Source organism: Mustelus asterias, chromosome 16, assembly GCF_964213995.1.
Source record: "Mustelus asterias chromosome 16, sMusAst1.hap1.1, whole genome shotgun sequence".
Lineage (NCBI taxonomy): Eukaryota > Metazoa > Chordata > Chondrichthyes > Carcharhiniformes > Triakidae > Mustelus > Mustelus asterias.
The window spans coordinates 91360901-91387558 of NC_135816.1; the positions used below are offsets into that span (position 1 = coordinate 91360901).

General features: G+C 42.6%; 1 protein-coding gene across 3 annotated transcripts in view; it reads right to left on the bottom strand.

Moving 5' to 3' along the window:
• Positions 1–5480: 5480 nt before the first annotated feature.
• The window catches only part of LOC144505285 (NACHT, LRR and PYD domains-containing protein 12-like), a 37298-nt gene continuing 16120 nt past the window's right edge, over positions 5481–26658 (bottom strand). For 2 of the 3 annotated variants that reach the window (XM_078231357.1, XM_078231358.1), the window contains exons 2-7: positions 25406–26287; positions 18819–18884; positions 13511–15242; positions 12060–12149; positions 10858–11025; positions 5481–10696 (exon numbers count right to left, since the gene is read on the bottom strand). In XM_078231357.1, the coding sequence (XP_078087483.1) occupies positions 10609–10696; positions 10858–11025; positions 12060–12149; positions 13511–15242; positions 18819–18884; positions 25406–26270 (3009 nt within the window). In that variant the 5' untranslated portion in view covers positions 26271–26287 and the 3' untranslated portion in view covers positions 5481–10608. The remainder of the gene's footprint in view (positions 10697–10857; positions 11026–12059; positions 12150–13510; positions 15243–18818; positions 18885–25405; positions 26288–26658) is intronic. The other variant, XM_078231359.1, reaches the window with a different exon arrangement.

Sequence of the window (26658 nt, forward strand, 5' to 3'; positions counted from 1 at the left end):
GCAAAAAAACTCGACATTTTACATTCATATTTATGTTAAATATGGGTGGCATGATGGCACAGTGCTTAGCACTGCTGCCGCACAGTGCCAGGATCCAGGTTCAATTCCGGGCACAGGTGACTCTGTGTGTTTTCACATTCTCCCCGTGTCTGCGTGGGTTTTGTCCGGGTGCTCCTGTTTCCTCCCACACTCCAAAGATGTGCGGGTTAGGTTGATTCGCCATGCTAAATTGCCCCTTGGTGTCAGGGGGACCAGCAGGGTAAATAAGTGTATTTACAGGGATAGGGCCTGGGTGGGATTGTGGATGGTGCAGAGAAATGGCCTCCTTCTGCACTGTAGGGATTCTATGATAAAGTGAATTGAATTTAACAAGATTCATCTTTACCCACGATATGTGAATTGGTGTGTTAATTTTTTCTCTATTTAATTGCATACTAATTATTTAACATGAAGCACCAAAGGTAAGGAGGACAACCCAAGACTTTCTGAAACTTATATTATTGATCGTCAGTAACCGTACTGTTGGGGTCAGGATGGAAGTTTTCCAGCCAAAGTATTTTCTATTAAACACAGTTTACTTTAAAACAAAGGGGGCTGCACCCTCTAGAGAAAGAAAGAAAAGCTGTCAAGGAAGCACCAGCACCTCACAATGTATCAGAACGGGAATATGTTTTGGGCATGGTTAGTTACTATGGCTTCAACATTACTGTTACATCTGCTTTTAAAGAAATATCAAGAAGGCAGAGAGTTGGGATAAAAGGTTCTTTCTCAGAATGGCAACCGGTGACAAGTGGTGTCCCGCAGGGTTCAGTGTTGGGGCCACAGCTGTTCTCTTTATATATTAACGATCTAGATGACGGGACTGGGAGCATTCTGGCCAAGTTTGCCGATGATACAAAGATAGGTGGAGGGGCAGGTAGTATTGAGGAGGTGGGGAGGCTGCAGAAAGATTTAGACAGTTTAGGAGAGTGGTCCAAGAAGTGGCTGATGAAATTCAACGTGGGCAAGTGCGAGGTCGTACACTTTGGAAAAAAGAATAGAGGCATGGACTATTTTCTAAACGGTGACAAAATTCATAATGCTAAAGTGCAAAGGGACTTGGGAGTCCTAGTCCAGGATTCTCTAAAGGTAAACTTGCAGGTTGAGTCCGTAATTAAGAAAGCAAATGTAATGTTGTCATTTATCTCAAGAGGCTTGGAATACAAAAGCAGGGATGTACTTCTGAGGCTTTATAAAGCACTGGTTAGGCCCCATTTGGAGTACTGTGAGCAATTTTGGGCCCCACACCTCAGGAAGGACATACTGGCACTGGAGCGGGTCCAGCGGAGATTCACACGGATGATCCCAGGAATGGTAGGCCTGACATACGATGAACGTCTGAGGATCGTGGGATTATATTCATTGGAGTTTAGGAGGTTGAGGGGAGATCTGATAGAAACTTACAAGGTAATGAACGGCTTAGATAGGATGGACGTAGGGAAGTTGTTTCCATTAACAGGGGAGACTAGGACGCGGGGGCACAGCCTTAGAATAAAAGGGAGTCACTTTAGAACAGAGATGAGGAGAAATTTCTTCAGCCAGAGAGTGGTGGGTCTGTGGAATTCATTGCCACAGAGGGCTGTGGAGGCCGAGACGTTGAGCGTCTTCAAGACAGAAATTGATAAATTCTTGATTTCTCGAGGAATTAAGGGCTATGGGGAGAGAGCGGGTAAATGGAGTTGAAATCAACCATGATTGAATGGTGGAGTGGACTCGATGGGCCGAATGGCCTTACTTCCGCTCCTATGTCTTATGGTCTTATGGTCTTAAGTTTGATATTGGACCAACCATAATAAGAAACCTTTGAGAAAGATAAACTTGCTTTACAATCTTCAGACTTGCTAGTCCATTTTGACACAAAGACAGCGATAATCCTGACGTGATACTTTGCCCTTTGGCATAGGGGCAGTGTTATCTCAAAGATTAGAAGACAATGGCACAGTGGTACGCACTGCTGCCTCACAGTGGTACGCACTGCTGCCTCACAGCGCTAGGCACCTATGTTCAATTCTGGCCTTGGGTGACTGTGTGGGGTTTGCATGTCATCCCTGTGCCTGCGTTGGTTTCCTATGAGTGCTCTTTTTTTCCACCCACAGTCCAAAGATGTACTGGTTAGATTGATTGATCATGCTAAATTGCCCCTTTAGTGTCCCAAGATTTTTACACGAGGGGGATTAGCAGGGTAAATAAGGAGATAGGGTCTGGATAAGATGCTGTTTTCCAGAGTCAGTACAAACTCGATGGTCTGAATGGCCTGCTTCTGCACTGTAGGGATTCTATGATGTTGAAAAAAATCTCCCAAATCAAGAAAGACAGCTGAGCTATCATTCACGAGATTAAAAAATTCCACCAATGTGGACAGGCATAGCTTCATGATCATCACTGATCACAAGCCACGATTAGGGTTATTTTGGGAGGACAAGCCTATTTCTACTTTTGTTTCAGTCATAGTCCAATGGTGGGCTTTTCTTTTAGCAGCATACAACTACATTTTTCGGTATTGACCAGATGTCCAAATCTTAAACGTAGATGCCCTGAGTTGCCTTCTACTGTCTTGAACAATACCACCACCCACAGTACAACAAAAAATAGTGTTAGCCCTCAATATGTTGCCAACAACATTGAAGCAAATTCAGAAGTTGGATTCACAGACACGGTCCTGTCCAAAATAAAGCATATTGTCCTCCATGGATGGCAGTTTGACAAGTCAGACCAATTCAAGCCATTTCAGCTCCGCAATTACAAACTGAGCTATGGGGACGGAGTGTTATTGTGGGGGTCTAGAGTAATGGTTCCAGATCCAGCAAGAGGAATGTTACTACAGGAATCACACAATTCTCACCCAGGTCAGACTAAAATGAAGATGCTTCCCAGAAGTTATAATGTGGTGGTGAGGCATCGATAAAGATATTGAATATCAGGCATTTGTGATCAAGCAAATTGCAACAAACACTGTCTCCTTCGGCTCACTTGCAGAAGTAGCCTGGCCGACCTTGCGCATGGTTCCATGTGGATTTCACAGGTCCTTTTATGGGCGCTATGTCCTTATTTATTATTGATGTCCATTCCAATATTCATGAAATGAGAACCACGACTGCAACAAACAAGAAACTACACATAGGCTGCCAGAAGTTTAAGCCTCCAGTAAAGGCACTGCTTTTACAGGAGTGGAGTTTTAGCATTTTATACCAAATAATGGAATAAAACGTGCACACGGTGCTCTATCACCCAGTGTTGAATGGTTTAGCACAAAGAGCAGTACAGACATTCATGTCAAGATGAAAAAACAGCTGACCAGACCCTTACAATTGAAGCTTGCTAGATTCCTCCTTATTTACACAACAACACCGCAAATCACTACAGGAGAATACCCACAGAACTAATAATGGGAGGTGCCTTCAGACAAGATTTGACTTAGTGTTCCCCAATTAAGTGGGGAAGATAGAAGCAAAACAAGGTACACAAAAGAGATATCACGATTTTGTTAGAAGTGATAGGTCCTTCGAGGTAAATGATTTAGTATTTGTCTGGAGCTTTAAGATTGATGTGGAGATGCCGGCGTTGGACTGGGGTAAACACAGTAAGAGTTTTAACAACACCAGGTTAAAGTCCAACAGGTTTATTTGGTAGGAAATGCCATTAGCTTTCGGAGTGCTGCTCCTTCATCAGATGGAGTGGATATCCACTCCATCTGACGAAGGAGCAGCGCTCCGAAAGCAAATGGCATTTCCTACCAAATAAACCTGTTGGACTTTAACCTGGTGTTGTTAAAACTCTTACTGGCTTTAAGATTGATCCAGTCGTGAAGATCAGAGCAAAAGCAGGCCCTAATACCAATCTGGTTGAGGAAGGAAAATAAAGAGAAACTAACACAATACAAGCAGAAGAGGCTGATCGAGCAGCACCTACCAGTGTACTGATAATAAAATCAGCCCAGTTACTGGGGCGGATGCATTAGCGCATCTCCTGAAACTGCAAGCTACTCGACTGCTGCTAAGATACCGTTCCCTCACCTGTGGCAGAGCCAGCTAGAGAGCTGAGGCATCCTCAGAGAATTCGAAAATCTGATAGACTGAAGTTTTTTTATTGTCTATTGTTCTAAATAGTTGTCTGTTCATAAATAGGGTAGTAAAGAACTTTCAGGGGGAGGGAGATGTGAGAATCCGGCAGACAGAGTGGGTGAAAAGCATAGCGTTGGGTGTGAGTCCAAGCTTGCAAAGTGGCAATTGGAGCGGCAGTTGAGGCAGGGCAGTTAACTCCCGGGGAGTCAAGGGGTATTATCCTCCCTTGTACATCATTTAATTTCAATAAACCATTTTGCTAACTTTCATCTGCCAAGTATTGAGCCCCGTGGCTATTACAGTTGGACCTAGGACAAGACCCATCTCTCACAGTGATGTCCTGGAATTTGTAACCGGCTTCCAAAATCACAATCATTTTTATTTGTGCTGTAGGTTTTCCTTCAAGGTGGTGTCCCCAGTCAACTTTGGCCAAATCCTGCTTTATTTTAATAAAAGCTGCCTTTCCCAATCCAAAACTGCCTTTTACAGGCCATCTTTCTCCTTGTCTATAACAAACTTGATCTTGATGTACTTGGATTCCCAACTGGCATTTAATAAGATGGCACATCAAAGGTACTAAGTAACATCTCATGATGTCAGGGGTAACATTGACACAGATTTGCTGCTGGGCAGAAAATTGGAATAAGTATGTCATTTTCAACATGGCATGTTAAGACAATTGGAATGCCGCAGGGATCAGTACTGAGGCCTCAACTATTTAGCATCTATATCAATGACTTGGATGAAGGGTCCAAATGTATGGTTGCTATATATGTTGATGACACAAAGTTAATAAGTTGAGAATAAGTTGTGAAGTGTACGTAGGAATTTGCAAAGGGCTATAGGCATGTTAAGAGAGTGGGCGAAAATTTGGCAGATGGAATACAATGTGGGGAATGTGAACCTGTCCAATATGGCAGGAAGAATAGAAAGAATAAAGAGGGATTGCCAAACTCTGCAGGACAGTAGGATTTGTGTGTCCTGGCATATGAATTACAAAAGGTGGGTGTTTATTAGATTGAAATATAATTGTAGGGATGTTTTGTTACAGTTGTACAGAGTCTGGCTGAGATTACCTCTGAAACATGTACACTTTTAGTCTCCTTACTTAAGGATATAAATACATTTGAATAAATTCAGGGAAGATTCACTCAACCTTTTCCTTGTATGAAGGGGTTATCACAAGGAAATGCTGTGTCTATTGGAGTTTAGAACAATGAGAGGTCTTCCTGAAACATACAAGACTCCCCCTTCTCCACATCTTCCTGCAGCATCCTACAACCCACTACGCCTTCGTCCCCCTGCCTGTCCTTTTACCCTCCCCTTCCCATCCACCATCCCTCAAGCTCCTGCACCCCCTCCCCCCAGGCAATGCCTTCATGCCGCTCTATTGATTGAATCCAGAACAACAGCTGTAGTTAAAAGGGCTTAGCCTGCAAGATACAGTCACAGTGAGGGTAATTTTTTTGTCAAAGTTCATTGGTGCCAAATCATTTACTGAGCGAGTCAGTACATAAAATTGTAAATAAAACAAATCTCTGGCTACAATTAGATTGAATTTCATCGACAGAAAAGGAATCAGGAACTTACAGTCCAACTAAGTTGAACAGTGGAGGGACAATGGAGGAGGATGGTTTAGTGTCCAGATGATAAGAATAATGAGGCAGAATTATCCTCTATGTATTCACATCGGGTGTAATTTACCATTTCAGTCAAAGCTATTTTGATATCAGGGCAGAAATCTAATCAAAGGGATTCAGACATGGAGATCTGGAGAAAATGTGCATGGATCAGGGAGACGACAAGGACTTTGGAGAGGAAAGGATGGTTAGAGATGAGGCAGGTGTTTGCAAGTGCATTGGGCTCAAGCGATGGATTTATTGGATAGGACGATGATGACTGATTTAAAGGAAAGATGGGCTATACCTAAAGTGAGAGAACTGTTAATGGTATGAGTGAACATGGGGAAGTTCTGTGACCGACAATTTAGTTGAAATAGTATCAAGGGAAGAGTTGTGTTTTATGGAAAAGATAAGCTCTGAGAGAGCATGAGTGGAGGTAGGAGAGAAACTAAAGAATGAACCTGATTCAGGAGCTTTAGAGAAAGTTTGGTCCAGGGGGCTAGTGGAAGGGAGGGAAGCAGCACAGGCAGCTGATCAAAACATCTTGATCTTAGTGCATAGAAAATCCTTGAGTTCCTCTCGCTTAATGTTGGAGGTGAGGATGAAGGAGGCAAGGAGAGGAAAAACACTTCCAAACGAACTGATAAGACATGACACAGTGTGTTAAACATAAATTTTATCCAGAATATTAACTCCTGCAACTGGCTGTTGTTTATTATCAGCAGTAACAGACTGTAATGAGCATGGTTCAGTCCTGAACTTGATAAACAGAAACTTCCAATTACTTCAGTTACTTGCAAAATCACTGGTGACTCAGCAGTGTGGATGACCAAGTGATTCTCTTTCCAAAGTCAGAGCAGCAAATGTTCTCTCCCTCCGTGCGAACTCGTGGTGATTCAGCAACATGGATGACTGAGTGAATCCCTTCCCACACTCAAAGCAGGTGAATTGCCTCTCCCCAGGGTGAATTCAGTGGTGTACAGAGTTGAGATAATCCCCTAACCCACAGATAAAGCACGTGAATGGTCTCTCATCAGTGTGAATACGTTGATGGGACATCAGTTCCCCGGAACTTTTACAGCACAGTTTGATTAATGAAAAGGTCTCTCCCCTGTGTAAATTCTCTTGTGTCTCAGCACAAGGGATATCTGAATGAATCCCTGCCCACACACGTAGCAATTGAACAGTCTCTCCCCAGTGTGAATTCACTGATGTACAGAGTTGAAATGAGCCCCTGAACCCATTCCTGCAGTGAGAGCACCTGAACGGTCTCTCGTCAGTGTGAACCCATTGATGGCACATCAGGTCTCCAGAACTTCTATAGCACTTTGCACAGCCTGGGCATGTGAATGTATGAATTCGTTGGTGCGTCGGCAGGTTGGAAGACTGAGTGAATCCCTTCCCACACGCAGGGCAGATAAATGGTCTCTTCCCACTGTGAACTTGCTGGTGGGCAATTCAACTGAGTAAATCTCTTCTCAGGAACAGATAATGTGAATGGCCTCTCCCCAGGAGTGAATTGATAAGTTTCCAGCTCCTACGGGTAACTAAATCTCTCCTCAGTCTCCATACTTCAATGGTTTCTCTGCAGCGTGAATTGTGCTTTTTCCTTCCACGTATACAATTCAATGTTGTTCAGGTTACAATGTATTGACGATTCTGTGAGATCATAGTCTCAGCTCATCTGCTGCTTAAACCATCATCGATTCCTTTGTTATCTCTAGACTGAACCATCCTGATGCATTCCTGGCCTGCCTCCCACATTCAACCTCCCTGTAATCTTGAGGTCATCTAAAACTCTGCTGTCTGCGTGCTTACTTGCATCAAGTCTTGTTCACCCATCACCCCTGTGCTCACTGACCTACAAAGGCTCCTGTTTAAGAAACAACAAAATTTTGAAATTTTCATCCTTGATTTCCTTCATGTCTGCGATCACCCTCATCTCTTTAATCTCCTCCAGCCATACAATCTTCCAAAAGATGCGTTTGTCTAATTCTCACCTCTTAAATTTTGCCGATATTAATCGCTCCACCATTGGTGGCCGTTCTTTCAGTTGCCAAGGCTACAAGCTCTGGAATAGTATGTTTAAATCTCTCCACCTTTTATTTTTTAAGATTCTCCTTAAAACCTACCTCTCTGACCAAACCTTTCTTCACCCAATATCTCCTTAAGAAGTTCACTGTCAAATATTGTGATTTCTGTGATGTCTTGTAACATTGTACCACATCAAAAGTGTAATATAAATACAAATTAATGTTGTTAACTTGAACATTACATCACTCTTTCTTCATCATCACTGGGTAAAAAATACTTTGACTCCTTAGCTAACAGCATCGTGGGAGCACCTTCGCGACACAGACTGCAGTGGTTCAAGAAAAGAACCTTAGAAGTTATGATCTGTCATTTGAAGTTGGGTTCACTAGATCGTGAAGATAGCCTCAGAAAGTCTATGCCATTAACTGGCCATCTATCTAGTTTACTTTGTTGCTTTTCAATGCCAACTGTTGACTGGCTTTGCCTGAACTGCAATAGTGAAAGATGTAACGAAATGCAACTTCCTCTGTTCCCCACTTATTATCCATTTCTTTCTACATATTTCTACTTATATGCTGAGAATCCTGCCTGGTTTCTGCAGTTTTTATTTCTCCAGTTCATGCAACAGTAACATGTGATCTTTTTGAGCAGGTGATTACTGGTTTCTTCACTCCCGTGTTCTGCACATTATTGCAACAATTTCACACGTGCACCATTTGCAGCATTTCCCAATAAGATATTCGCTCTTGGATGTCGGAACCCACCAGATCCTGATCAAGCACTGCTCCATACTGAATCCACAAAGGAACATTTCCAAGGAGGATCATTGGGTACTAATACGAGTGTGAATTGGATGTTAGCCACACATGTAATAAAACTGAGAGTCATTGTTACTGTCCCAATGCAGCCCAGACTGTTCCACAATCTGCACCCTACAAGTTTCTGTTGATGTTCCAGTACTAAATAAATGACTAGAAACAATGGACAAACAATAGCTTTACAGATCACATCTCCAAGATTCTGGAACAGTTCTCAACTATGTGGTTACTATCAGACATCACCAGCTGGAAGATCAACAACCCACTGTCTGTGTTGTAAACTCCCTTCACAATAAAATGCCAATCAACATTCTGGAAACAAGCTCAACCATTAGTCTAACAGACTTCTCGAAACATTTTACAGGATTGATTGTGCAGTTATGGTTAAAAAGTTAATAAAGTTTGGCCTACACAAGATTGTTGTCCACTGGATTGCTAACTTCCTCAATTATCACATAGCGTGTGTCAGACACCATGACTGGCTATCACAAAGCATTTAACTAATGAGACCACATACCTCATGGTATTCAGGGCCTATTCTTTGATGATGCTCTCTCAACTGGCCTCAAAAAAACTGGGAACACGTGGATCATATAACAGTCATGGTGCGGTCATTGAAGGTTAGAAAATTCTCAACACTCAAGGAATGGTGTGAAGAAAGCAGCATGCAGCTCAATGCTACTAAATGTAATGCCATGCGAGTAAAGTTTGTCAACATGAGCAAATGCCCCATGACAGAAAGGTAGGCAATTATACCCTGAGGGAGGTGAAAGCCTTGAAAATCATAGATATATACATTCAGGATAACTTGAACTGGGATAATAAAGTAGGCAGTATGTTTAAAAAATAAACAAATAAAATGTTTATTTTTCAGACCCCTAAAACCTTTTGGATTCCCTGCCCATGATCTGTTGTTATACTGTACTGGCTACACCTGTCCTTTGGTAAATACGTTATACCTGTGCAGCATCCTAGCTTCACACACACTCTCAAACTGCCCAGAATAAAGTAATACAGAAGCATGCACTGAGATTAATCTTTGACCCTCAGTTCCAGTCCAATGGCAACGTCTTCCAAATCACACAGTTTGAAATTCTATAAGCAAGTTTTATTGGCTAAAGTTGGAAAATCCCTTCTGCAATCCAACCAATTTCAGAACTGGTTGCCACCACTAGGCCCAAGGCAATCGAGGCAACTCAAAGGTTTGGCTAAATTCATTCCCCAAAGATGTAGGGCAGAGGGATACTAATGTAGACCTATTCATTACATAATTTGGGCCCTCAACAAAGTATTGAAATGATTAAATCTAAATTTACTTCAGTGCCAGTAACACAGGAACTGATTTGCAATTTTAATACAATTTTAATTTAATATTTCCTTTTACAATCCTGCTCAAATTGCTTGTCTATTTTCGTTCTTACATGATTGTCATCTTCCATGATTTTACATCAATGACTTGGTCTATGCATTATAAATCGTCTCACACCAGGTTAAAGTCCAACGGGTTATTTGGTAGCACGAGCTTTCGGAGCGCTGCTCCTCCATCGGCTGAGTCCATCGGGTGAGTTTCAGAGCAGCGCTGAAAGCTCGTGCTACCAAATAAACCTGTTGGACTTTAACCTGGTGTTGTGAGACTTCTTACTGTGCCTACCCCAGTCCAACGCCGACATCTTCACATCTTGGTCTATGCATTACTTATTGATGTAATTTACACAGACTTTGAGCAGCAAACATGCTTCTTGAGAAAAATAACTATTATTATTACTGTTATGTATTTCCCACTGCCCCAGTGGGAAACATTCAGCCCCGGACATCCTGCAGAAGCAGCGCTTGTGGGGCCGGGCAGCTGAGTCACGTGACCCTGTTGCTGGGCCTCTGACGTCACAATGGGAGATGACACTCACTCAGCTCAAGCTGGAAACTGGGAAAAGGCCAATAGGATTTCAACCTGGAGCGCGGCCGCTTAAAGAGGCGACACATGAAATCAGACACAAATGTTCCCATGAGAGCGGGAACTTCTATCAGTTGCAATGTTCACAGTTTCACACTCAATTTACATCTGCTACCTTGCACAGACATCAGCTGATTTTTTGCTTCTCGAGGGAACTGATTTTCCACCAGCCTGAAACAGATAAAAGATTCATCAGAAAATAAACAGTCTGAACAACATATAACATAGGAGACTCGGGTTAACACATCAATAATAATTAAAGAATAATTACCCATCATAGAAGTACACACTTTGTATACTGCTTTTACATTAAAAGTAAGATTAACACTAACCAGATCACCTCCAGACTTCTGCACTTCAGTATGAAGTGGCTGATAGCACGGACAGATTTATCGGTGAATGCGTTTGCTCCCAGGTTTAGCACGGTTAGTGACTGGTTTGTATTGAGGGCAGAAGTGAGATCCTCAGCACCAGAGTCTGTGAGATCAACAGCCCATAGACTGGTGATCAGAGAGAGAAATAATAGGATTGAGTTTTGTCAACGTTAATTAAGCAAATAGGACGGAATTTTTGCACATTTGTTCAAAGTGTTGGGCTCTGACTGAGCCCTCTAGCTGCACAGCCAAGTTGGAAGTATTGCTGGCTCCTCCCCCTCTGGCCACTGCCTGCTTTCCTCCTCAATGATATTGGAGCTTCCTCCTGCCCCCAGCACACATAACACAAAACCCACTTCCCCACATGGCTCCCCTGATGACCTGCCCCTGCACTGACCCCAGGCACAGGTTGGCACTATGAGGCTGGCACTGCACCAAGGGGCAGTGCCAGGCATTTCCCAGGCATGTCCCTTTCCCCCCATAGGGACCATACTTTACCTTTACCCTCCAGGGTGGTGGGGGGAGGGGGTAGGGAATACCCTTAACTGATTCCTGTTTTCATAGAAACCCTACAGTACAGAAAGAGGCCATTCGACCCATCGAGTCTGCACCGACCACAATCCCACCCAGGCCCTACCCCCATATCCCTACATCTTTTACCCACTAATCCCTCTAACCTACACATCTCAGGACACAAAGGGGCAATTTAAGCATGGCCAATCAACCTAACCCACACATCTTTGGACTGTGGGAGGAAACCGGAGCACCCAGAGGAAACCCACGCAGACACGAGGAGAATATGCAAACTCCACACAGACAGTGACCCGAGCCGGGAATCGAACCCAGGTCCCTGGAGCTGTAAAGCAGCAGTGCTAACCACTGTGCTACCGTGCCGCCCTTCATATAGCTGTTCTAAACCTCACCAACGTGATAGTTTGAGATTGGAATATTCAGAGAGAGGGGAATCGTGTGGTGTGGGACCTGGGTAATAACACTGAAATGTATCGAAAAACATTAAAATGAGGTTCTTGCCCTCAGTGGGGTGGGGAAAATTAGGAAACGAGATTCGCTTAATTTTTCCACCCGCACCGCTGTTCTGTTTGCCCCAGAATTGCTGATATGTATTTAACATCCAGGTTTATAAAGGACCTCATACTTACTCCAGTTTCTGTATTTTACAGTCTGGTTCCCTCAGAGCAGTAGACAGTAGTTCCTTCACTCCTGAATCTCCCAGTTTATTGTTCTTCAGTCTAAACGCAAAGACATTGAGCAAAAATTGAATCAAATCCCAGGTCAGTTAGATTTTTCTCCTAAATTTCCCAGAAAACACTGGAAAAAAAAATCTGGAAATTAATATCCAGATTTTCTCAAACTGAGAGTGAATCGTTGTCCTGTTCCACATCAGTAAGTGTGTTTATTAAGTAAAGTATCTGTGTAAAGCATTTAAACACCCCTCAGTCCAGTCACTTTTCTTCCCCCTCCCCCCCATTATCCTCCGAGATCACTGATCAGCCTCATTATGGTTAGGAAAATATGCATCATGCTGCTAATTCTCAAATCACGGACTTTAAATGAAAGGGGGGACTTTTCCTGCATTAAGTGATAAAGCAGTGTTTCCCTCTACTTCTCATTGGGGTAATTGCTATCTCCAAGGATTTGAATGTACAAGGAGAGCTTATCTTATCCACTTAAAGTTTTATATATTGCTGCATTTCTTGTTGATAGAAAATCTTTCACTTTATCCTCCATTCAATGGTTCCACATTTATTCAAAATGATGACAGTCCTTCCCTCAACAGGTTCGCACACATAAGACAGGATTATGGGAAATTCCTAAATTTACTGTCCTCATCTATCAGGACTCACTGCTGTGTGCAAAGCCCCCTTGCTGACTGGTGTGTGTTAGACTCCAGAGGTAATGCACAACCCACCAGATTGGAGCGGTCATCCAATTCAATTTTTAGCATTCAACTTCACTGATGCTTAACTTAGATACTAGCCAGAAGCCTGACTGATTCCACCACCTTCTGACACAGCAACAAAAATCCTGAGAGAATTTGTTATTCTTTCCTTAGTATCCTCTAATTGCTGTATCATTAGTTAACCTAATAATACCCAGTGGGGAAAGCTCAGCTCTCCCATTGGTGGTTCACTCACCAGAAACCATTCTTTGCTGCCTCTAACTCAATATTTTGTGTCCCCACATCCCTTGTTGACAATCTGGTAACTGCAGCTTACTGCAACACCTCAAAGAGAGGGGACAATGGTCTCATATAAGGACTGTTCCTACCAGCTGATGTGAAATAACAGTGAGGAGGATGCTCTTCATATGGACATATCTTAGACAGAAAAACGGCATTTATTATTACAATGAAGTTATCAGACCCTTTCTCTGACCTTTATTGAATGATCTGAAACAGATTGTAAAATTTTACTTGTTCACAAAGGTGCATTTTAAATTTTCAGTTCTTAGGGAATTGGTAACTGATCTTCACAGCATTGGTCATATTTGTCTTGAATCTGTTTCTCTGGTTTAACTGAACTGTTTCTTTTCATTACAGAGAAACCTTTGTGCAATTTTCTCAATGCTTAAAGACACATAAACAAGTTACCTCAACACCTGGCATTTATGAATTGTCACTCTCAGATGCTGGAATCCGTCACGACGAATACAGCAAGACTCCAGGTTAAGTTCCTTTATTGTATCACATAATCCAATCACTTGAGACAGGACAAAGCAGTCAACTGGCTTCAGGGTCAATCCACAGAGCACAAGTATTTCCGCAGAGCCGACTGTAGCCGCAGCCACTTCTTTATTCTGAGACTCAAACAGGTAGTGAAATGTATTCAGAAGTTTTCTTTTACCAGTTTCACTCTCTGTGTTTCCAATCTGTACTTTAACCTTCTTAGTCACCCAGTCAATCACTCGCTTGGTTGCCTGATGACAAAATGGACCCAGAAACTCCTCCAGGGGTTGAGCTGCCTGTGGAGAAGCAAGACCAGCAACAAAACTGAGAACTACCTCAAATCGTCCATCTTCCTTGGTGTGGGCTTCACTGGGCAGTTTCGGGATGTCCCTGGGATCTGGAGTCAGGAACTGTGTAAGTGCAGCTACAAATTCCTGGATGGTGAGGTGTGAGAATGTGTAAACCACACTCTGGGCAGAATCATCTCCCACTAAATGTTTTATCAGGAGCCCAGACAGGAACTGGGAATGTTGCAGATTGTATTTAATCAAATCTGCATTTTTAAACAGAATCTTCTGCTCGGAGATTCCTGTGAAAGCCATCTTACCAAGCTTCAGTAACACGTCACGGGGGTTTTCAATCTCTGGGTGATGGTTTTTCAGAATGTTGTAAATATAGTAGGAATATAGTTGGGTGAGGGTCTTAGGAACTTGCTGCTGTTTTCTGTCTCTTTGTGTAAAGAAGGGACCCAGTGACAGACCAAGGATCCAGCAGTAGGAAGGGTTATAGCACATGGTGTACAGGATCTCGTTCTCCTCCACATGTTTAAAAACAGCTGCTGCCACTGCCTGATCTTCAAAAAACTTGTTGAAATATTCCTTTTGCTCATCACCAACAAATCCCAAGATTTCAGCCCAGACACTGATCTCAGTCTTTTCCAATAAATGTAATGCAGTGGGGCGGCTAGTCACTAGCACTGAACATCCTGGGAGCAGCTTGTGTTGTATTAAACTGCACACGATGTCTGACACTTCACAATCATATTCTGGATCTGTGCACATGGACTGAGGTTCTGCATTTCTCCGATCGTCAGCAAAATTGATCTTGTCCTTGAATTCATCCAAACCATCAAAGATAAACAGCAATCCCTCCGGGTTCTTCCACAGCTCTCCCAGAACAGTCCCAAAGTAAGGATACTGATTCTGTATCAGACTCCTCAGGTTTGTTTTACAGTTAATCACATTCAAATCCCGGAATTTAAAGCTGAAAACAAATTGAAAATCTGGGTAGATTTTCCCAGTAGCCCAGTCATAAACAATCTTTTGTACCATTGTTGTTTTTCCAACTCCCGGAACTCCAGTCACTGCTGCTGAACTCCCAGATTTGGATTTTTCCCAGGAAAAGCTGCTCTGGAACAATTGATCAGTTCGGATTTTTTCTTTCTGGAGACTTTTCTCTCTCCACTCTTCATGGTCTCGGCCTCTTGCCAGCAGTCCATATTCTAAAAGTGTCCGATCTCGAACATAAGGAATGATTGTTCGCTCAGCGTATCGATCAACCAGCTGGAAAATCTTAACCGTCTCCTTTTTTAGGACAGTGTTCACTCTCAGTGTTTCAGTTTGTACCCGGAGTTTCTCCTTGTGTTTCTGTTGAACATCTTTAATTAAAACAGACAGAACGTTTTTCTTATCGTTAGTTGTATGGATTATGGATCATAAATATATGGATTAAAACTTATTTAATTGAAAACTTGCTTCAAAGTGAACAATAACCAAGAAAGTTTCACATCCTCACTTGATGCTAATTTGTACTCAAATTGTGATTTCTACGACGATATTTTCCCTGTAAAGGTTATTACTATCTGACTGCCAAGTGCTATCAGTGTAAAAATCCTCAGAAAGATGCAGGTTATTCAGCAGCTGTTGTATTAATGAGATGAATCTGTGAAACTGTCAGTGGTGCTTACCTTATGTAGGATTGGGAAGTGGAAATTGGATATCAATGACACAGGGACAGACTGTTCACAATCAGGAGTCCACTGCTATTACAGCAGGCCTTAGACAGGTTAAACTGGGTTGTGTAGCACTGGGTGAGGAGCCAATTATATGGTAGAAGTTCCACTCAGCATCCTATCTGACCTATAGCTGAGCTTCTTGCATTACAACTTCACTATTGTAATGAGCGCTTGCACGGACCTGAATAATATCGCCTTTCTCCGTTTTGCCTGATCTACTTTGCTGCTGAAACCTTCACCCACAGTTTTCTAACTCAAGAATGTGATACGTTTATGAAGAGATTTTTTGAGGACTACTTGGTTATATAAAGAGGAACCGGTAGACGTCGCATGCTTCGATTTTTAAAAAGCATCTGTTCAGGTGCCACACAAAAAGTTAATATGCAATGCAAAGGAATGATATTGCGGCTATTCTTCCCTCAGATGGTGGTGAATCTGTGGAATTCTTTGCTGCAGAGGGCTGTAGAGGTTGGGTCGTAAATTATATTCAAGGCTGTGATAGTCAGATTTTAATCAGTGAAGGAATCAGTGAAGGTTATGGGTATAAGGCAGGAAAGGAGAGTTGAGGATCATATCAGACCACTCATTATTTCATTGAATGGCAGAACAGACTCAATGGACCACATCTGCTCCTACATCTTATGGGTAATAATTAGCAGGGACAGATGATTGATTAACAGATAGGAATGAAAGAGGAGGTATAAATGGGCATGTTCAAGTTGGCAAGCTGTGACTAGTGGGATCAATGCTGGGTTCTCAGCTATTTACAATCTAGAATGATAACTTCCAAAGTGAGTAATGTACCCAAGTTTGCTGATGATACAAAGCAGAGTGGGAATACAAGCTGTGGGGAGGACATAAAAAACCTGCAAAAAGATATAGACAGGTTAAGTGAGGGCGTAATGAGGTGACCAATGGCGTATAATCTACACCCCGTGGAAGCAGATGAAAAAAGATACAAAAAGATACAAAAGTCTAAGGTCACGTACCAACCGACTCAAGAACAGCTTCTTCCCTGTGGCTGTCAGATTTTTGAATGGACTTACTTTGCATTAAGTTGATTTTTCTCAACACCCTAGCAATGATTGTAACACTACATTCTGCACTCTCTCGTTTCCTTCTCTATGAATGGTACGCTTTGTCTGTATAGCACGCAAGAAACAATACTTTTCACTATATGTTAATACATGTGACGGTAATAAATCAAATCAAATCAACAAATCCAGTATCCCAATGTTTTTATTATTCTGTCCTGTGGCATGGGTGTCGCGAGCTAGGTCAGTATTTATTGCCTATCCCTAATTGTCCAAGAGAAGGTGGTGGTGAGCTTCATTCTGTAATTTGAACAAATTCCTGTTTCACCTGGATAGAGTACTTGGAGCGCTGGATGGCAAAGATGCGGAAAGGACATCTCTTATTACACCTGCATGATCAATGGGAAAGAGGTGGAGCCATTAGAAATTCACAACTCAGTTTTGGAAAGAAAACACACCTTCTGCCCAACAGAATTTGGTACAGCTTCTGGAGCAGATGCTGGATAAGGGAAATCCAGTGGACATTATCTACCTGTAATTTCAGAAATCCTTTGGAAAGGTCTCACACTCATTCACTGGAATTTTGTTTAGTCGGAATAAACATAAAACTTGAGATTCGGAATGGTCTTCAAATCTGCAGGTAAACTTGATAATTAACGGATGTAGTTCAACAAAGCGATTTCTTACAATGATTTCACCCATGATCTTCTTTTCTTCATGATCTGTACTAATGAGCAGGACAGTGGTGTTGGAAGTATAGTACGTAAATTTGCAGATGACACCAATATCTGCACATGTATTAGCATATTTTGATGGTAGAAGATGGCAATCAAACTAAGGGAGTGCTCAGGGAGTGGACCCACACATTCCATTGAGGTAAATGCATTGTCATTCACGGTGGTCAGAGCAACAAAGACTACAAATATAACTTGCAAGAAAAAAAGGCTGTAAGTTAAGGAAAGAGCTTGGGATTATTTTGCACATAACCCTACAAAATAATCATGACCAATGTAGAGAAACTGTTACAAAAACCATAAAAGTATGGGACTCTATCTCTAAACCAAAGGACACAATTTTGGCACTGTGCAGACTGCTGGTCAGACTACATCTGGATAATGTGCAGTGTTGGCAAGCCCAATATGGTGGATGATATAGTGGCACTGGAAAAGGTCCAGAGGGACCAAAAAGGAATGCTTCCTAGCTTAGAGGATCTCATCTACTCAAGAGACAAACTTGGACTATTTACTTTAGAACAACATAAATGCACATAGTCTATTATTTAACAGACCTCAATGTAGGTCTCTTAAATAAACCTCCCCCTAAATAATGTAATGGCTGGGGAGAGTCCCCACTGCTAACTTACTCCAGGTTATAAGGTCAATCAGGACCAATAAACACATGCTTAAACAATGTTTAGACTCGACGTTCAGTGATTCCACTTCCCCAGAGAAATGTGTGCCTGTGGAATTTGCTTCCGGCTCTCTGTATGATTTTAAGAAGGATCTGGACCACCACCTGGTTGAGACAGAGATCATATCATGGAGAAGGTCAGTGTCTTCATAGATAGTATTAAGTCCATGCAATCTGTTGGATTGGTTTTGATCAACTGAAGGGGCCAAAAAAGAATATTACAAAGAAAATCTTCCCATATTGAAACTGGAGTTCTCTATTTTTTTGCCTATGCCAGAAGATCACATGGCTGTGGTGGAGTGATGTGGGGATTGAGATGCAGGGAGCAAAGTGCTGTTTAGACAAGATTTTCAAACCTTCGTGGTGTGGGATAGACTTGATTGACCTTCTGGGATTGTCTAGAAGAGCACCTTCAACATCTGGCTCTTTACTGTGAGGTCAGAGCATGTGCAAGTTCATTTTAATACTCACAGCATAGCTGAATCCTGTGAGGGGTATTTCAGTCATCAGAAGTATAGCAATCAGCAGCAAGATTAACTATAAGCAACGTTTGCATATTTCCAGGATGCAATAGAATTCATATCATGTAAACTGTAACTTGAATCTATTCAAAACAATAAAGGATTGATGACAAATCACAACAATGTTCAACTCTATTTCCCAAACTTTGACTTTTGGATTGCCAAATTCTGACAACTGCTTAAACAGTCACAGTCAAACATGTACGTTCTAAGAAGTGAAATAAACTATTTAAAACCTCCGTGTCTTCCCTTACCTTTCAGGTCATTGGGTATTTCGGAAAGACCTTGTGCGATGTTGACACAATCAAATGGATCATAACCTGTTAAAAACCAATGAGATTTCATAAGCATCAAGATAGCAACTCACCACTGAGTTCAGTTGGAAACAGAAGCGAGCTTGGAAATTCAGTGCAGTGAAGATGGAACAGCCGTTCTGACTTTTACAAAAACTGAATGGTCTCGGAGAGGGAGTCGGAGGCCAGCTGCAGGATGAGAGCGGACTCCTGGAAGCATAAGTGAAGTCGTTGGTGAGTTTGAAGGTATTTTTTTCCCTCTTCAAATCAGGTCAGTCGCGTAAATTGCTCCAGGGGCGATACAAGTGCATTTTTTTTAATGCAGTCACAGAATGTGGGCTTCATTGGCTGGGCTAACCTTTATTGTAAGAAGTCTAACAACACCAGGGTAAAGTCCAACAGGTCTATTTGGTAGCAAAAGCCACTAGCTTTCGGAACAAACTGTTCCTTCGTCAGGTGGGTGGGAGTTCTGATCACAAACAGGGCACAAAGACACAAACTCAATTTACATGAATAATGATTGGAATGGGAGTCTTTACAGCTAATCAAGTCTTAAAGGTACAGACAATGTGAGTGGAGGGAGCATTAAGCACAGGTTAAAGAGAGGTGTATTGACTCCAGACCGGACAGCATCTCCACATCATGACCAACCTTTATTGCCCATCCTTAACTTCCCTTGTACGGGATGATTTGCAAGGAAATTTCAAAGGGCATTTAAGAGCTAACCATTGCTGCATTATCACATGTAGGCCATACCAGGTAAAGACAGCGGTTTCCCTTCCCTAAAGGACATTAGTGAACCAGATGGGTTTTTACAACAATGTTTGTAATTCAAGATTTTTACTGGGACTCAAATTTCACCATCAGCTATGGTGGGATTAGAGCATGGGTCCCCAGAACATTACTCTGGATCTCGAGATTGCTAGTCCAGTGACAATACCATTATGCCATTGCCCATTATACCATTGCCCACATTCTCTCAAACAATAAATTTAAAATTCTAGTTGTACTTGTTGAACCATTTGATATAACTACAGATATAGATGGGAAGAATCCAGTAATGTTGGTTCACGTGGATACCAGTGACATTAGGAGAACAAAGAAAGTGATTCTGCTTATGAACAGAGCTTATACATAAGCAGCTAGGAGCTCAATTAAAAAGAACCATAAATATTTTACTACTTGAGCCATGAGTAAATTGTGGAGAATAAAATCAGAGCAGAATGTATAGCTGAAAGATTGGTGAGTGAGAATTGGGTTTCGATTCATGGGGTACTAGGGAAAGAGGGAAATGCAACACCAGAACAGCACTCACCTTAACTGTACTAGGACCAGTATCCTGGCTAATTGTATAACTGTGGCAGGAGAGAGGGCTTTCACCTAAATAATGGAGGTATGTGAGGGGGTATTTAGAAAATTGAAGAGAATGTTTAAGGCAATGGTGAAGGATAACGATAACCAGAGTTTGAAAGGAGGGACAAAGCGCACAAACATAAAGATATACTTGCTAAATATCAACACCCAATTTTGTTCCGGTCAACATGTTATTACCAAGAATGTTGTTAATTGTACGCATTTGTTGGGGTTTCACTCGTGCCCTTAAAATGCAACACATTTAATGGTGGCATGGTTAAATTTAGAGGCATACGTTTGCAATGTTTATCTCTAAATGATTGCCAGATGCTGAAATGGTCCAGATACTGGAAGCCGGCCTCAATAAAATAGAAAGGTTACAGACAGGCGGAATGAGGATGAAAGCTCCATGTACAGATTAAAATTTTACATTAAAAGACAATATTGAAACAGCAATCATAGGAAAATGAATCACAGGCATGTTCAAATAGTGAAGAGCTGCTTCAGTTGTGACTTGAAATATCATTAAACAATAAACTTCTCAAAGTTGAAACACAGGATCCTCAAAATGGCACATAATTCAGTCAGGTGAAGATAAAGTAAATGAAAAATCTAACTAAACTGACTGGTCACATGGAGGTTTAGTCATGTGATGGATCTGTTTGTTGTGAACTCACTCAAGTATAGTATGCTAGATATTCTATTAATCACAGTACGAGGGATGAACATTTATTGCCCATCCCTAATTGCCCTTGAGAAAGTGACAGTAAGCTGCCTTCTTAAGCCACTGCAGTTAGTTGTACCAAACCACCACAAAGTCTGAGCAGTTTACAGGGTAATTTCAGAGTCAACTATAGGTAAGGTACATTGCTGCTGGCTTGGAGGCCAGACCAGGAAAGGAAGGCAGATTTTCTTCCTGAAGGACATTAATTACCCAGATGGGATTTTATAACAACTGACAATAATTTCATGGTTACAAGTACTGAGACAAGCTTTTAATTCCAGATTGTTATTAATTGAATTTCCACCAGCTACCATGGTGAGATTTGAACCCATGCCCTCAAAGCATTACCCAGAATTCTGGGTTGCTGATCCAGTGATATTACAATTACATCATCATCTCTCCCTCTGAAGTACTTGCACTTCAATAGAATTGGTTAAAATGTTATCTAGATTCATTAACGAAGATCAATAGAAGGTTATTTGATACGGCTCTTCAGGGGGGTTTAAGCTAATTTGTCAGGGGAGTGGGAAAAGGAGCTGTAGTCCAGAAGTCAGTGTTGAGGGTGGTGAGGTATTGGGGAAGGTATCAGGGTCAAGGGTGAGTACTGGTGGACAGGAAGGTGGGTTGAAGTGTGTCTACTTCAATGCAAGGAGCATCCGGAACAAGGTAGATGAACTTGGGGCGTGGATTGGTACTTGGGACTACGATGTTGTGGCCATTACGGAGACGTGGGTAGAACAAGGACAGGAATGGTTGTTGGACGTTCCAGGGTATAGATGTTTCAGTAAGTGAAGGGAAGCTGGTAAAAGAGGTGGAGGAGTAGCATCGTTAATCAAGGAGAGTTTAACGGCTGCGGAAAGGCACTTCGAGCGGGATCTGCACACTGAGGTAATATGGGCTGAGGTTAGAAATAGGAAAGGAGCGGTCACGTTGTTAGCAGTTTACTATAGGCCCCCAAATAGTAATAGAGATGTGGAGGAAGAAATTGCGAAGCAGATTATGGATATGTGTGGGGGTCACAGGGTAGTTGTCATGGGGGACTTTAACTTGCCAAATATTGATTGGAACCTTTGTAGGTCAAATAGTTCGGATGGGGCAGTTTTTGTGCAGTGTGTGCAGGAGGGTTTCCTGACACAATATGTGGATAGGCCGACAAGAGGTGAGGCCACATTGGATTTGGTACTGGGAAGTGAACCGGGCCAAGTGTTAGATTTGGTTGTGGGAGTGCACTTTGGAGATAGTGACCACAATTCGGTGTCTTTTGTTATTGCAATGGAGAGGGATAGGGCCGTATGGCAGGGCAGGTTTACAATTGGGGGAGAGGTAATTATGATGCGATTAGGCAAGAATTAGGGGGCATAAGTTGGGAACAGAAACTGTCAGGGAAAGGCACTAATGAAAAGTGGAACTTTTTCAAGGAACAAATACTGGGTGTCCTTGATAAGTATGTCCCTGTCAGGCAGGGAGGAAATGGCCGAGTGAGCGAACCATGGTTCACGAAAGAGATGGAATGTCTTGTGAAAAGGAAGAGGGAAGCTTATGTAGGGATGAGGAAACAAGGTTCAGATGGTTCGATTGAGGGTTACAAGTTAGCAAGGAACGAGCTGAAAAAGGGGCTTAGGAGAGCTAGGAGGGGACATGAGAAGTCCTTGGCGGGTCGGATCAAGGAAAACCCCAAGGCTTTTTACTCTTACGTGAGGAATAAAAGAATGACCAGGGTGAGGTTAGGGCCGGTCAAGGACAGTAGTGGGAACTTGAGTATGGAGTCAGTAGAGATAGGCGAGGTGATGAATGAATACTTTTCTTCAGTGTTCACCAAGGAGAGTGGCCATGTTTTTGGGGAAGAGAAGGTGTTACAGCTTAATAGACTGGAGGAAATAGATGTTCGGAGGGAGGATGTCCTGGCAGTTTTGAATCAGCTGAAGATCGATAAGTCCCCTGGGCCTGATTAAATATATCCTAGGATTCTTTGGGAGGCAAGGGATGAGATTGCAGAGCCTTTGGCTTTGATCTTTGGGTCCTAGCTGTCCACGGGGATGGTGCCAGAGGACTGGAGAATGGTGAATGTTGTTCCTCTGTTTAAGAAAGGGAATAGAAATGACCCTGGTAATTATAGACCGGTTAGTCTTTCTTCGGTGGTTGGTAAATTGATGGAAAAGGTCCTTAGGGATGGGATTTACGACCATTTAGAAAGATGCGGATTAATCCGGGATAGTCAACATGGATTCGTGAAGGGCAAGTCGTGCCTCACAAATTTGATTGAATTTTTTGAGGAGGTAACTAAGGCAGTTGATGTCATGTACATGGATTTTAGTAAGGCGTTTGATAAGGTCCCTCATGGTCGGCTTCTGATGAAAGTGAGGAGGTGTGGGGTAGAGGGAAAGTTGGCCGATTGGATAGGTAACTGGCTGTCTGATCGAAGACAGAGGGTGGTGGTGGATGGAAAATTTTCGGATTGGAGGTAGGTTGCGAGCGGAGTGCCACAGGGATCAGTGCTTGGTCCTCTGCTCTTTGTGATTTTTATTAATGACTTAGAGGAGGGGGCTGAAGGGTGGATCAGTAAATTTGCTGATGACACCAAGATTGGTGGAGTTGTGGATGAGGTGGAGGGCTGTTGTATGCTGCAAAGAGACATAGATAGGATGCAAAGCTGGGCTGAAAAATGGCAAATGGAGTTTAACCCTGATAAATGTGAGGTGATTCATTTTGGGAGGATTTAAATGTGGATTACAGGGTCAAAGGTAGGGTTCTGAAGACTGTGGAGGAACAGAGAGATCTTGGGGTCCATATCCACAGATCTCTAAAGGTTGCCACTCAAGTGGATAGAGCTGTGAAGAAGGCCTATAGTGTGTTAGCTTTTATTAACAGGGAGTTGGAGTTTAAGAGCCGTGGGGTTATGCTGCAACTGTACAGGACCTTGGTGAGACCACATTTGGAATATTGTGTGCAGTTCTGGTCACCTCACTATAAGAAGGATGTGGAAGCGCTGGAAAGAGTGCAGAGGAGATTTACCAGGATGCTGCCTGGTTTGGAGGGTAGGTCTTATGAGGAAAGGTTGAGGGAGCTAGAGCTGTTCTCTCTGGAGCGGAGGAGGCTGAGGGGAGACTTAATAGAGGTTTATAAAATGATGAAGGGGATAAATAGAGTGAACGTTCAAAGACTATTTCCTCGGGTGGATGGAGCTATTACAAGGGGGCATAACTATAGGGTTCATGGTGGGAGATATAGGAAGGATATCAGAGGTAGGTTCTTTACGCAGAGAGTGGTTGGGATGTGGAATGGACTGCCTGCAGTGATAATGGAGTCAGACACTTTAGGAACATTTAAGCGGTTATTGGATAGGCACATGGAGCACACCAGGATGATAGGGAGTGGGATAGCTTGATCTTGGTTTCAGATAAAGCTCGGCACAACATCGTGGGCCGAAGGGCCTGTTCTGTGCTGTACTGTTCTATGTTCTATGTTAATAAATATAAAGTACCACTTGTTTTAAGTGTGGCAACATATTGTAAGGCCACATAACAAAGTTCCTAAAAAATAGGATGAAAGAATAGAGAGTGCCAAGGCAATGGGTAATGAAAAGACTGACATATATCGGGCTTTTCATGACCATTGGGTGTCTCAAAAGTGCTTTACAGTCTTTAAGTGGAGCTACTGGAGGAAATGCGGTAACCAATATGCACTCAGCAAGCTCCCACAATCAACGATGTGACGACCATAAATTAATCTTGTTTTTTGTGATGTTCAATGAGGGATAAGGATTGGTCTGCATACCCAGAATAACTCCCCTGCTCTTCTTTGATGGCAAAAATCAAGGCTAGTGCTCCAATGCATTGCAGCACTACCTTAGCCATGCACTGGAGCACTAGCCTTGATTTTTGTGCTCAAATCATGGGACTTCCAGCTGAAACTTTGCACCCAGACGAGGCTAAGTAGAGAGTAATGGATGAGTTTGTAGGATTATCTTAGGTCTATGTGCACGAGCAGTGACTACTTCTTTTATTGTAGCTGCATTCAATGATTATATTTCCATCACAAACTGTGAGGCTCAAGCCAATGTTCACACCAAAGTGTTTACTCCACGTTCAGAGGTCACATTGCCAATATACCACGCCAGCTGCAGTGAAACTGATGCCCACCATTCTGTCACTTTCACTGGTAGCACACAGTAACATCCTGCTTCTTCCATCTACAATAAAGGAAGGTAACACTTGCAGTGCTTTGCAGCCATATGATTGGGTGCAGGTTCAGAGGGGCATCTCTATTCTAAATACAAATCAATTTCTATCCTATTCGCATTTTTGTTCAAAAACACTGAAATGCGCCAAGTAGAGCCATTAACAACAATTCCTTATTTCAAACTGTATTCCGACTTTATGCTGGTTGTTTGGTGAACTAGCAGAATTTTGTTCTACTGGTTAAATCATTCATTTTTTTTCTAAAATATTGACATTAACTTAATTCTACCAACCTGTTTGCCTATCGTAGCTTGCGGCATTCACATGTAATTTATCTCCAGGAAAAGGATTTGCTTCCCTTGTACTGGATTCTCTGGGCTGATTACCTACTACAGGAGCAGGAGTTTGAATATGACTGTGTTCAGTGAGACCACTTCCTGTGGTCTGATCACCTTCCCCAGGAGCCGGGTGTTCAGTCTGTCTGTGTTCATTGGTACCAGCTCCTGTGGTCTGATCTCCTTTCCCAGGAGCAGGAGTTTGAATCTGTCTGTGTTCATTGGTACCAGCTCCTGTGGTCTGCTCACCTTCCCCAGGAGCAGGAGTTTGAATCTGACTGCATTCATTGGCACCAGTTCCTGGGGTCTGATCACCTTCCCCAAGAGCAGGAGTTTGAATCTGACTGCATTCATTGGCACCAGTTCCTGTGGTCTGATCACCTTCCCCAAGAGCAGGAGTTTGAATCTGACTGCATTCATTGGCACCAGTTCCTGTGGTCTGATCACCTTCCCCAAGAGCAGGAGTTTGAATCTGACTGCATTCATTGGCACCAGTTCCTGTGGTCTGATCACCTTCCCCAGGAGCAAGAGTTTGAATCCGACTGTGTTCATTGGTACCAGTTCCTGTGGTCTGATCACCTTCCCCAGGAGCAGGAGTTTGAATCTGACTGTGTTCATTGGTACCAGTCCCTGTGGTCTGATCACCTTCCCCAAGAACAGGAGTTTGAATCTGACTGCATTCACTGGTACCACCAGTTCCTGCAGTCAGACTGCTTCCTGTAATTTGAGGTGCTTCCCCAGTATCTGTCGCATCCTGCGGAATTTCACTCTGTTTATTTGTGCTTTTGGATTTGCAGCGGGACTTGGATAACAATTTCCCCATCTCAGTTAACTTGTCAGCTGAAAAACAGATAATTCCAAGTTAGAATAGAAACCTATTGATTCAAATTCATCATTGCTCAAGCATCGAGAGACCAGCTCCTTGATTTTTAGGTGATCAAAGTGATTAAAGATATTTTCTCATTTATAACCTGAGCAAATCTGGGACTTGCAGGTGGATCGAGGGGGGGGGGGGGGGGGGGGGGGGGGGGAGATGAGCATGGGATGGGTGGGTGTGGTATGGGCTGCTGGATTGGGGTGGTGGAGAATAGGTTGTTTTGTGAGTAAAGATTGAACTGATTGGGCCTAAATTCATTGGAGCTTGTTGACAGAATGAGAATTGATAATATTGAAACATATAAAATTTTAAGGCAGTTTGACTGCGTAGATGC